We start from the raw sequence: 13,226 nt of genomic DNA, 5'->3' as shown, positions 1-13,226 counted from the left end.
AGTATTCCTCCTGTTAAATTCGTCTCTTTACAAACTAGAAAGATTTTGAAAAAATGATTCCAAATATCCTAATTCATTTTATTTTATTTTAAGACTATCGGATGATGATTTCAAAATTCAACATTTAAATAATATTTTCAAAGTCTCTGTGGTACTATTACAAGAAGGGTTGGAAAGCACGGTGAATTATTTTGTTATTTACTGCGATTTTGATGATGCAGTTAAAGTCAACCAGACCTTGGACCTTGAAGCTCTCTGAAGATGAAATATAGTGTGACAATTTCATCTCTTTAGCATGAAAGATGCTGCATCCTTACAAATGCGTGACGTTTTGAAGGAATCTACTTCGAATTTAAAGTTGATTCAACACGTGCATTGAGATCGACAGCAGAGTTATCTAGAATTTTTATAGTTTTCATATGTATTTGTTTGTGGATAAAAATGGGTGATAACTGTTTAAATGCCCAACAATGCTTGCCATTCAAATGAGTTCAGGAATTTTCGTCACCTGCTCCGACACCTCTGTCGATTCAATAGCAATTTGGGGCTCAGCAAGTCAAACAAACAGAACTCATCCCTCTTTCCGTTATCGTTGACGCGGTGACAATAAATCGAACCCTTTGTCGAGGTGTAGATAATATTGATGGCGCTGCCGATCAGAACATTAACACTGCTCCTGTTTGCCCGCGACGCAGAGTCAACGGCCCCCGAAGACTGCCGATCACAATTAAGGGATTGTGCTTTCACCCCCATTGGTGGCGTGGGAACAGCAGGTGCTGCCGCTTTTATTCGACTCCAATTGCATTTCACATCTCCTTTGGCTCGCCGCCGCGTGTATTTATACTGCTGATGAGATTAAATAGGATGCTCTTTTATCTGCCGCGCTTATGTCAGTGCGTGTACACGTGGGAATCGCCTTCGGAACCTTTCTCGTCCCCTGCCTCTCGCCTCTCGTCTCTCCCGCAATTGCAATTTGTTTGTTTGCTCAGTGAAATTTCTCACGTCTTGTTTTGCAAATATCGCTCTGAAAATGCGTCTGCGCCTCCCCGAATGTCTTAGACTCATCCAAAGTGAGTCTTTTCAGGAAATGATGGCAGTTCAATTGTTGTTAAAAATAAACTCATCGTATTTTTGCGGATTTGTATACATACCATTCCCAATTACATTATCGATAGTTATTTGAATTGGGAGCTTTCAATTGTAATAAAAATTGAATCATAAATATAAGTAATATATTTTCCACAAGAAAAAGAAAAGTAGCAGAGGGTTCAAGTCACAAACATATTCTTTTAAAAATAAAAAATAGTTTTTGTACCATCATACTTATAATGAAATTGCGAAATTCCTCACAATATTTTTTATTTATTTTTTATGCACGCGTATATAGTATACTTCAAAACATACAACGTGTGCGAAGCAGCGACGGCGCCTGATTTTCGATCTCGGCTCGTTCAGTTGCTTGCGTATTACGAGCGGACGGCGGGCGGCGAGAAAGATCTCTCCAAGCAGATCCATCAGTATATTCCGACGAGTGTGCATTATCATGGCCTACAAAGGATTCTGTTACCAGCTCATCATATTATAAAATTTTATTTACAGAGCGGTGCCGCAAAGTCTAAAGTAAGCAAGACGCTATTTCCTGTCGCTCTCCTCTGATGCACACAAGATATTTTCAAATTTGACTCTACGAGTCGCACATTGCAAATTAAATTTATGATAAATGCACTTTATTTCTCGTCCCAGTCAAATATTTTTAAAACTTTTGCTTCGTTTTTATAATTAATAATTCAAATTTTTACGATTCAGGAATAAAATATTTGACGATCTAAAGTTAATTTTTGGCTTCAGTAAAACAATCTTTTAAATAAAATCTAGAAAGTTCTTTGAGGCATGTTAAAAATAATTGTTATTATTTCGTGTTATGTTTAAATTGTTAACAAAATGCTTTAAATACTTTCTAGATTTGAATCTGTATAAATATGATAATGATTACTTCTTCTCTTTATTCTCTCCGTAAATTCCAAAGTTAAGGAAAACTATTTTAAGTAGTTTTTGTCTTGCGGGAGTGTAATTACTTTCATTCATTGAAGAGACAAAGTTAGGGGTGCTGCTTACAGGGCGGAAGTGGCGCGAACAGTTGGCACGAATGAATGAATGAATGGTGCTGCAAAGCCTCTCCCTCACATTATCTTCACCTCTTTATCTTTATTATTCGTGACCTTTGCTTTCGTCGCCCCAGCGTAACCCTCGAGTCTCTTCTACGATCCATTCAGGGTTGCTTCTGTGTGAGCATGTGTTTTGTTCGGCCCCAATTCGATCACTGCGAGAACTTTTTAGTAAATCATTTTCAAGCCCTTGATAAACACTGGTGGGCCGTAAATGTCTAATAAATATCGTTTTGATGTTTTTTCCTTTTATATTGTTGAGCGTCCTAGATTTAGTATGAGCGCAGTTTGGTTTCTTAATTTTCTCAACTCAATCAGAGAAGGGACTTTAAGCATAAAACATTTATTTATTTACAGGAGTTGTAAACTTTAATACTTATAACGAAGTTTCAAAAGCAATTGACTTTCTTTCGGGTTGACTGGAATAATCGAAAAATACGTTTTGAACTAGTCGAGCGCATTGCTGCCTGACACAAATATTTTTTACCTTTTGTCACAATTTAAAACACCAAGAATAATTGCAAAAATTTTCGTATTCAAAAATACGAAGGGGTTTTCAAGTGTTGATAAAAAGTTTACAATGTGACTGCAAACGATACAAAAAAAATACTACAAATTGAGTACGATGCAATTTAGGAAAATCAAAAGCTCTATTTTGCGTCTGCGGCAACAGGAAAATTGAAACAGATTTTGAAAAATTGCTATGCCTGTATTTAAAAAAACCTCTTTTCAGTTCCATATCTAATCCCTAATTGCCTCAAAATACTGATAGGAACCAATATCCGGCGGAAGAGATAAAGAGAGGATTTAAGTATGATTAATGATATATGGTAATTTTTTGTCGAGTGAAGGGCAGCTGAATATTGAAATTTTTAAATAGCATATTTTGTACGGTTTTCTCCGCTAAAATCATATCAATTCAATTAATTGTTAAGGGCGGGTAAGCTGTAAACTGGACAAATATCAAACTTCAATTTTCAATGAAATTAATTTTTTTACTTTTATTATGCTATGAAACGTCCATTGCAATTCCGTTCTTATTTATGTCCAAACTATTATCGTTAGCATTTAGAAAAATAATTATATTTCTAACTAAGCAAAAGCGGTGCCGTCTGTCATCTCCGGATTCAGACGAGGGGAATGTGAAAAATCTCTTCCCTTTCGCCCCATTAGCGCCCGATTAAAAAACAACGCTTCGGAGAGAGTAAAAACGAGGCGGCGTCAGGTTTCACTCGTCGAGCGAAATGTAATAATTGAGCACGCGGAGCCGAACAGGGTGTTACATGGCGAATTTTGGAGACACGCCCGACCGGAAATACATATTAAACAAACAGAAGCCACGCGCTATTATCGTGCCAACGCGAAGAGTTTTTGTGAACCCACAACGCGAATACTATGCCGAATCATTGATTTCTTTTATCGCAAAACATTTATGAATGCCTATTCATGGCAATTCGATTTTTTGGGACGGCGAGACGCAAAGAAGGCCCGCTTTTTATTCTATCGAGACGACACCTGTCCCAATCGAGCCGACTGCGCAGGGACGCACCTTGCACCCTTCACTCACTCAGCAAATCATTGTCGATGAGACAAATTGGCGCGTTTTTCCAGCCCGACGCTGAATGCCGATGCGTTATGCTCCCGCGAGAACTTGTTATTTGTTTGCTGATTGTGCTAGACACAACTCAATTGATGGAGTTCTTAGTACTCGAGGAGGGAAGAATGTGAAGAAAGCCGCGTTTCACAAACAGGTTGCTTCAACCTGCAGTTTAAAACCATGCAATGCATCTCAAACGCTGCACGTTGAGTTATATGTAATTAAAAGATACTTAATTTGGTATTTCGCTGCCTGTACTGAAAAATATTATTAATTTTGTAAAAATTATGATCAATCTGAATAGTATTTTCTAATTGAAATAGTAGAAAGAATACTATTAGGCACCGTGACTATCTTTTTATTTTCGTTTAAGCGACTTGATCGCTTGTACATTATGCCTTTTTCACTTTTCTGATTTTCGAAGATGCACATGATTATTCAGTGAAATAAAATCACCAGCCCGTTGGCTCGCATTGTTAAGGCACTCTCAGGAGTGTCAAAGCAATGAGAGGTATTTGAGCAGTTCGGATATCTAATACTGGCTACCCAATGTCGGAGATGGCAAAAAGTGGTTAGTTTAGTGACTCGAAATGCTCAAATTGCTCAACGGGCTGGGAGGCGCACCGGCGCCGACTCGCTACTTGCTGGTTTGCACCTTTCCAGCATGCGTGATTTGGCTTCACGGGACGAATGTCTAGCGTTTCAATGCAGTCCTCGGTGCGGAGGCAAGTGGCCCTTGAGTGGGCTGGGTCCCTGTGCGGCCTGGTGCGCCCATGTTATCCGTTCGCGGTGTTATTGGGACCTGGGGGTTTCAGCATTCGTGCTAGTGCAGTGCGCGCCCTTCCCGGTCCTCCGGTCCTCGGACAGGGATTAAAAGAGCAAAAAAATAAATAAAATAAAATTGATTAACATTTGTTGTGTTGAAAATTTCGTTCTTCCACTACAAATCTCAAATATTTTTTGGAACATCTGCTCATGAGCTCACCGGGTGCGAATAACACCGCTGAAAACATGGATCCAAGTGGTCGGAGAGGAGCTTGGGCCAAATTCTACCATCTTTTCGCCTCCCCGCATCGAGGCCTTCGATTCCAACGCAAAACATTGGTCCCTAAGCCGCTGGAAAGGTGCGAAAACCAGTGGCGAGTTCTCCCTGTCCGTCGAACTATTTGAGCAGTTCGAGTCCCTTTTAATTAATCACCTTTTGCCACTTCTGACAACGGGCAGTCAGTAATATAGATCCCATATTTAGAAAGAAAACCATTGAAAAAGGTATCCAAAACATGTTTATTCATTATAATGCAATTTATATTAGAAAGTGGAAAAAGAAAAAAAATTGCGACAAGTAAGAATTTAAGGAAGGGCAAAATAAGCAATTCTGAGAGATGCGGTTGAAATCTGGATAGAAGGCAAAAGCACTTAAAAACATTAAAATTTTTTTCGATATGAGATTTATAAGAGCGGCTTTTTGCTGCAAGAAGTTATAAATTCAAGAGTGACATCTCGATTTCCAAAAATGTGTATCTTGGCTGACATGAACATGTATTTCTCCAATTTACTAAAATCTGCCCTTCGTTCAACTCATTATAGTGATACATTTTCTCCCCTGTCCCAATTTTTCTTTGAATTTGTCAAAATAAATCAAAAACGAATGAAGGGCAGACGCCCAAGGAACCGCTACATACGAATAAAAAAATTCTTCAAATTGAATGAACAGCGTCTCGCAATCAGCAACTCAATAATTATCAGCTCTATTGAAAAAAACTTTCTTTTTTCAGACTACTCCAATCACTCACTCGTATTTTTCTCATTTAATGAATGAAGCACATTTCATTCAACCCCGCCGCTAGGAAATGACAAAAAAGCACCCCGGAGGAAAAGAGAGAGCGTTTATATGCATTCTGAGAGTGCGGTGCCTGCCCAGCGCCCACGCAGGGTTGTTATCACCGAAATTGTTGGTGCAGACATGCTTTTGCTGACCTGTTCCCCAACTTCCTTTGCTTCACGATAACCCTGCCCAAAAATATTCCGACTGCAAAACTAGAGTGATCACCTCGCGTCATTTTCTATATGCGGCGTGAACGCTAGCATTCTGACCCCACGCTTCCGCTGCATAAGTTTCGGGTTTGGCGTGTGCGTTTGATTACCCGAATGATGATCACATACACTGTAATAAAAATGAACCGCAGAGTTGGCAAGTAAAAAATGTGACTTGGCCGAAAGTGTTGCGGGAAAAATATCTTGACGATGCCATCCGTATGTCAATCAGACATTTTAGTTTCTTGGTTTCCGAGTCGGAATCGTCATAAATCTCGGTATAACAGCATCCAGACTCGTTTGCTTTGTCCGCGCGCGTGCATGGTTTGTGTCAAGCGCCTAAAAAGCTTGAAACACGTGTTAGGTGCTCTGGTTTGGAGCACTATCGAGGTCAAGATGCTGACGGGGAAATAATCTATTACTACACTGTTCAAATTTTTCTCAGATTGAGAAGAAGATAAAAGAAATGTGAAATTAATAATAAATAATGATTTTTTACTGGGCTTCCAATTTATGGGGACTTCAAAAGGAGCATATTTAAAATTTAAACACATTCCACATTTTACCATCTGAGCACGTGTTAAAACCATCTGACAGGTTCCGCCTGGATCCATCTAGAGGAGTGGCTCTGGCACGTGATTGGCAATACAAACATTTCTATCATGAAAAAACTTTTTACTACATACAAAATTCATCCTAACAAGTTTTAAAACAAGCTTTAAAAGAAATAGATCAGTTAGTCAAAAATTATGCCCATTTTTTTAGTTAATGAATAGATCAGCAGTATAATCATGTCAGAAAAATCTGTAAAAAACTTTTTTTATCCCTGTCCAAGGACCGGAAAGGGCGCGCACTGCACTAGCACGGATGCTGAAACCCGGGTCCCAATAACACCGCGAACGGATAACATGGGCGCACCAGGCCGCACAGGGACCCAGCCCACTCAAGGGCCACTTGCCTCCGCACCGAGGACTGCATTGAAACGCAAGACATTCGTCCCGTGAAGCCAAATCACGCATGCTGGAAAGGTGCAAACCAGCAAGTAGCGAGTCGGTATTGAAACATTGAATAAATTATCATTTTAGGAGCAAATATTTTTGAATCAGAAATTACATTCATCATGTTCGAGATGTTGAAAAATATCCAAAAAATTGAAACTAATTTGAATTGTTGACAACAATAATTAGCATTTTATTAAATTGAAAGTTTGGCTCGATATAATGTGCTTTGATCAAATTAGGGCCAAATAACAGTTGTTCTTAAATTTCAGAATTAGCCAAAAATAACTTTTTCATTTTGATTCCTCTCGTCGTGATTTATCCAACGGTGTGTGAATTAGGGGGTAAAAAATCACGATTTTCAAGAAGGAGACCATGCTCACCTCTTGATTAGCATGCAAACTTTGGAGCTGATTCTCTCGTAAATTTAAACGGTAACCTCACACATTTTCGCTCTATCCAAATTTTCAGAGCATTTTTAATAAGGTGAAAATGAGTTTTCAGAATTTAATTATTAACAACTTGAAACAATGTTACGTCATATTAGCAAATTTAGGCTTTTGTACAATACCATTTCAACTCATTGTAGTTGCAATGGTTTGTTGAAGGAATGTGATGAACGAAAAACACCGAAGGGCTGAAACTTCCTCAGCTGCAGACAGCAAAATTAATTTGATTCGGGTGTGCGAGAGCGTACATATAACACACACATGTTTAAAATTAATTTCAAACCTCTGGTTTCGCTTGCAACTTGATCTACGCTCTGGTTTTGTTTTTAGGCGCTCTATATACGCGCCGTCCAATTACACTCGGTCGGAGGGGGTGCACACTTTACACACCCATTTTTAATAGTGAAAAACCAATAAAAAATTGTCTCTTGGCGGCGGCTCATCTTTTCTGAAAGAGACTTTTACGGGCGATTGCACACACCGTTGTATCTATTTTTTGTGCTAACTGACTTCCCCCCTTTAAACATCTCAAATTTGCTTTATTTATTTCTACTGCAGCTCCAAATATCAAAATCTTAATTATCCTTTCATGCAATTACGGTCACGATCAACGTGGACATCGTTTGGTAATATTAAATTCCAACATATCTAGGCAACTGGCTCTAGTCTCAAGAGAAATTGGATGCCTGTATCAAACATTCGTAGCGGGAAACTTATATTACTTAAAAACAAGAAATAGGAGCAGGTCCATTTAATAATTATCATCAATGCCAAGTTTTCATTGTATGCCTTTTGAGATTTATTAAGGAAATGTTTAGAATAAAATCAAGTGTTTCAAGCTTATAAGGCCCGACGTTTATTAGAAACTCACAAAAAAATAACAATGCACCGCCGGCCACAGGCCAGTCTACAATAACAACAGACAGCCCGGCTGGCGGCCGGCGGCCACGACTTGCCCGCGCAAGGCCGTCAAAAGAGGCCTTTTGGACGATCAGCGGCCGCCGAATATAATTGCTGGCTTGTATAATATGTGTACCTACCTAACAATTTACTACTCTTGACGAGAAATGCAACTAGTCACTCTTGATTGATACTGTCCTCGCTCAGGGACATAGCCTACGCTACCCTGAAAGGGTAGCACCTGGCCAAGGGTCCAAGAAACCCGTCAACCGGAGCAAATTTACGAAAATAGACAACTATAACCAAATCAAATACAAAAATAAAATTGTATATGATGCTTCGGTTGATGAGTGAGAAAAGGGCTTGCCAACTCAGGGTTGCCCTGGAGCTTCCAATGCCAGGCATTTGTAAAAAGGTGGCTCCCAGAACCTTTAAGTATTAGTCCAATGATGTGGATCCATCAGTAGTGCCATTAGAAGCTGGCCAGCCCTTTTCAAATCACGGGCTAGACTAATTTGAACATATATTTGTAAAGAGACTACGAGAGCATAACATTTTAAGTATAAAATCAACATCGGGATAATTCTGCTCTGACTTGAAGCTGAAAGCAATTTGAGCTGAAAGAGAAATAAAAGCATTCTCTATAATTTATTGTTAAATGTATCACGTTAGTTAAAAATCAATTTTGATCATACAAATAATGGACACAAAGACAGAATTTAAAAAAATTAAATGTGATATGCTCTGTAAGCTACTAATTTCTGTTGTCTTTTTACAGAAGAGAGAGGTTAAAAAATACCCATCCATCCAAAATAATAACAACTGCTGCATCATGCATACGCACAAACATGTGTTTTGAACTACAATTTGTTATTTGATTGCCTGAGCAGCAGATTTTCCGCTCGGATAAGAACAATTCAGCCGAAGCAAAAAAGAACATGTGCCTCAAGATTGATTGTTCAAGTCTACAAGGGAAAATCACAAGTCTGCTCGGCTATTACTAGTTGTGCCTGACAGCACGGAGTTAAGAGCTCTGCTCTGCCGCCCGAAGAGTGGAATGGGGGCCACAGACTAGGGGTGAAGATTTGGTTTTAACTTGTTCCTTTCACAAAGGCAATTTCACAATCGAATCAGTGAAAATTTATCATTCAATTTACCTTGCTGGTAGGAACATGTGTGCAGTTTTACAAAATAATATCTTCACATTTCGCAGTACAGTCTTTGGTTTCCAAAATATTTCCCCTACCCATCAACACCAGAAAACGACGGGGAAAGAATTGCTTTCTTTCTTTCTTACTTACTTTATGCAGGCCCTGAAGCCAACCGCTCTTGTGCAGGAGGGTTTCCACAAACGGCGGCGTTGTTTCCATCTTTTTTTAATCTTACAGTGTCTAATGAGTCTCTCGGTAAATCTTGTCACAGCTCTGTAATGTGTCGGCTTGAGTCTCTGCGTCACAATGCACTCGCGACGCATCAGCCGAGGTTTACAGCGACTCTGTGATTTTGCTGAATATTCGCTTGCCCCACCAATTCTCCAGGTCGAATGGTTTGAAATCTGGAAAATCGTCTCAAATGAATTTCTTGTGACTTTTGCATTTATGTTTTGATTGCCCTACCCTGCAGCTCTCTGCACTCCTCGCTGCACTCGAAATAAGCCACCGTGCCATTTTTGTCTGGAAATTTTAGATTATGTAACACAAGGCGAATTAAGCCAACAATATTTTTCCTTATGTTTTAAGGGCTCAGCCACATAATTTTGTGGTGGCTTGACCACCCAAGAGGTCAAAAGCCAAATTTATTCTCCAGCAGCTGGAGAAGCATTCAATTTTTAAACAAAGTTACAGCGGCTTATCCCAGAGAAAATCCAAAATGTTGCAGTTCGACATCTAATCAGTAAGAATCACTTACTTTGATTTTTGTCATGGGCATCCATCTCCTCAGATACTAAATTCCAGGCTGGAAATGGAAAAATTATGGTTGAGCAAATGATGAACTGATGCAGTTACGAAAATAACAACTAGCACTATTGCTTAAGTTTCTTATCTGATTTTTCGATTTTGCAGACCTTTGATCTGATCTGAGATAACGGTATGACATGAATGTGAACCTCAAAAACGCGCAAATTTAACTTTGTTAAGTCAGTCAGTCAGTCAGGATGCTATTTTGATGATTTAATTAAGTGGATACTCACAATCATGCACATAATTTATCATCTCTTTATGCTGCGGCGTGATTTCCTCTTGGCGAGATTTTTGGCTTGCAAATTTTTTGCTAATATTGCTGTTGAAGACGGGCTTCGGTTGGCTGAAAATATCTTAGATTTAGACTCTTCTCAAAATCAATATTATAATACATAACACTTAATTTAAGATGCGCGGAAGTAAAATTTCTATTGTTTTGAAACAAGTGTGTTGTCATAGTAGCAAAATTTCAATGAATGCGACTGTGACTTGGCGGTGTGCAAATAGAATGTTTTAGAGTCCTCCCGACTCTATGGAATAATGTTTAAAAATATGTAGAACAATAATAGATAGTTCTAGTCGTGCATGAACTTTCTTCATGTCTCCAACAACACCCAGGTTTGACTTTTTCATTCCAATATTCTATTTTAAAGTAAACTGTTCCGTCAAAATTACAAAGAGCTGCTGCTGTAGTTCAAGAGACCAAAGATTAAAAATATAATTTTTGTACATTTAATTAATTATTTAAAGGAGACCATGTGATTGACGTCAAAGTATACTGGGGGCTCGCTTGTGACGTCATTGGCGAATTTTGCCGTGATGAAGAGGCAGTCGTATGGAATTCCTTGCAGAAAATTCACCCTGTGACTATCAAAAGCTGTTCCCTCATGGTGCAAAGACCAAACTTACTTCATAATGTGGCCCTCCTCGCCATTGCCATTGCATTCAGCTGTTCGGCGATAATGGTCCCGTGAGTCCAGGCGCTCTATTTTCTGACCGATTCCAACTACAAGGAAATCTTTCTGTGAAACAATTCCATGGCAATGGTGTCAGGAATCTACTCACCCCTTCTGGTCTTCTCGACTATTTTGCTCTGGCCCTTCGAGACAGTGTACATTTTATTATGCAATCATTTAACAAAATTGTGTGTTGTGTGCTCCCGTGCTCCGTCCAGTCCGTTTGAGCGAGTGTCGAGTTATTGCCACTGGCTCTGGCCTGGCGCTGGTTATGCTATATCGTGAACACCGTGGATCAAATATGGCTACCATTCCTGCTCCGCCCCTCTCATTATCTTTAACTAGTCCAAGTTTCTTTTAATATCTCGTTGAGGAAGAAATTAGAAATTCTCTGGGGGCTTTCAAACAGTAAAAATTGACAAACTATCAGATAACTCCGAATAAATAATTAAATTAGAAAAAACTAACAAGTTGGTATAAGTAAGTTAACGATACCCTAGTTTTGGCTGTGCGCACCGCTGGTGTAATGGTATCATGCAAGATTCCCATTCTTGCGACCCGGGTTCGATTCCCGGGCGGTGCATCTTTTTAATTTTTTTAGATTGAAATTTTCGGTTTAGATTAGAGCTAAATTCACTTTTATTTTCTTCATTTTTTAAATGAAAATAAGAAATATAAAGTTCATCGCTTTTATTGCTTTTTCAGCTTGAACCATTTTGGTATTATTTTGTGATGATCCGAGTTTCTTTTGAGGAATGCATTTTTCTCTCTATCAATATTACATACATCAAGAAAAAGAGTTTTGTTTCGCTTTTTCACGTTAAAAACTGAAAATTTGCGAAGAAGTTGGAAAACAAACAATGTTGAATGTTGCTATAACAACCAAACAGTACATACATAGGTCAAATTGGACAAAATAAAATTATTTAAAGAAATTCAAATCTCCCGCGGATCTATAGTGTTAAAAAAAATATGGCGCCTGTTCTAGTCTTGCAACTTCCAGTACCAAAATTCACTAATAGATGGCAAGTGCCGATTTGATTTAATATTAAACTATTAACCCGTTGAATAATTTAATAATGGATTTTTGACACTTAAATGGGATATCTTTACTTTAACAAAACACCGGCACATATTGTGGACTTACATTGCCTTTAATTAGCTTAATAATGGATTTAACAGAACTATTTAAAAACCAAATTAATGACGCTTTTCTCTTTCATGCTAAATCCCTGGGTTTGATTTTCATCCAAAGTTAGGTTAAGATCATACTTCACAGGATCATTTCTGTAGTATGTTTCGCCCGCATTGATTCTCTTCAATGCGCTCAAGACACCCACGATGAGGAGTCACAACTGGATTACCTGAGCGTGAGGAGGATGGATGGTCCCACAGGGGCTGACCATCATCGATGATCGTTCACCACCTGCACTAGTGCTAGTGGGATGGTAGTCCAGTAGTCTGAGTGGTGTCTTACATTTTTAAATTAAATCAAACATAGCCCATGGAATCCCTTCACTTCAAGAAACTGATGTGACAGTATGCGGTATCTAAAAGGTATAGTCATTACTATGGGAGGGGGAATGTTCTTGCAGCTGAACGCTAAAGTGGTGCAAACTTCTCAAATAAATATACTCAAAAACGCAGAAAAAAAGAACTTCACCAAATCCTATTGGGGTCTTTCAAAGTTTCCAATAAATTATTTTATGTTGATTTCAGAGCTTTAATAATTATGGCACTGCTGTCTGTTTTAATTTTGGGAAAGTATTTGAAAAATAAATTATAAAATATGACCATACTTTATCAGTTGATACTTTTGATCAAATATCTAATCCTAATCTCTATACTCTCCTTAAACGCGCACTCAGTCGGTTCTGTTGGTTTGGAGAAAGCTATACGAACGTTAGCAACTTTCCTGCTTGCACGAATTTAATTACTTAAATCAATAGTTTTTTAGCGTTTCGATCAAATCAAAAGCATAATTATATTTTGTGCGGAGGTCTTTCACCGCAGGGTTGGTTTCTTCACGGGGCCATTGTAATCCTATGCGGCTTTTTAGTCATCCTCGATGTTATAGGTTGTTTCAACAGGAATTTTGGTTTGCTAGCAAAAGCGCAACTATGACAATTTTTAAACATTTAATTTGAAGCATGAGGTACGGTCTCT

General features: G+C 38.6%; 1 protein-coding gene and 2 non-coding genes across 3 annotated transcripts; 2 read left to right on the top strand and 1 right to left on the bottom strand.

Annotated features, from left to right (window-relative positions):
• Positions 1-8,075: 8,075 nt before the first annotated feature.
• On the bottom strand, positions 8,076-11,259 carry LOC135939937 (MAPK regulated corepressor interacting protein 2-like). Its single transcript, XM_065484555.1, has 6 exons — positions 11,170-11,259; positions 11,014-11,110; positions 10,335-10,447; positions 10,052-10,099; positions 9,760-9,816; positions 8,076-9,698 (listed from the first exon to the last, which is right to left on the bottom strand). The coding sequence occupies exons 1-6, from the start codon at positions 11,219-11,221 to the stop codon at positions 9,628-9,630; spliced, it is 438 nt and encodes a 145-aa protein (XP_065340627.1). The 5' UTR covers positions 11,222-11,259; the 3' UTR covers positions 8,076-9,627.
• A 313-nt stretch (positions 11,260-11,572) lies between these two features.
• On the top strand, positions 11,573-11,643 carry TRNAG-CCC (transfer RNA glycine (anticodon CCC)). The gene has a single exon. It is a non-coding gene; the product is annotated as a tRNA-Gly (tRNA).
• A 679-nt stretch (positions 11,644-12,322) lies between these two features.
• Positions 12,323-12,530, top strand: LOC135941578 (small nucleolar RNA U3). Its single transcript, XR_010574994.1, has one exon. It is a non-coding gene; the product is annotated as a small nucleolar RNA U3 (small nucleolar RNA).
• The last annotated feature ends 696 nt before the right edge of the window (positions 12,531-13,226 follow it).

This window comes from Cloeon dipterum, chromosome 3 (assembly GCF_949628265.1).
Source record: "Cloeon dipterum chromosome 3, ieCloDipt1.1, whole genome shotgun sequence".
Taxonomy (NCBI): domain Eukaryota; kingdom Metazoa; phylum Arthropoda; class Insecta; order Ephemeroptera; family Baetidae; genus Cloeon; species Cloeon dipterum.
This window is presented reverse-complemented; position numbering and strand designations above follow the sequence as displayed.

What these genes read in the sequence shown, in the direction of transcription:
- LOC135939937 (XM_065484555.1), bottom strand. Translation starts at nt 11,221, where the DNA reads ATGTACACTGTCTCGAAGGGCCAGAGCAAAATAGTCGAGAAGACCAGA. An exon ending in TGCCCATGACAAAAATCAAA is followed by an intron (nt 9,817 to 10,051) that starts GTAAGTGATTCT and finishes TAAAATTTCCAG; the next exon opens with ACAAAAATGGCACGGTGGCT. An exon ending in GGAGTGCAGAGAGCTGCAGG is followed by an intron (nt 9,699 to 9,759) that starts GTAGGGCAATCA and finishes ACGATTTTCCAG; the next exon opens with ATTTCAAACCATTCGACCTG.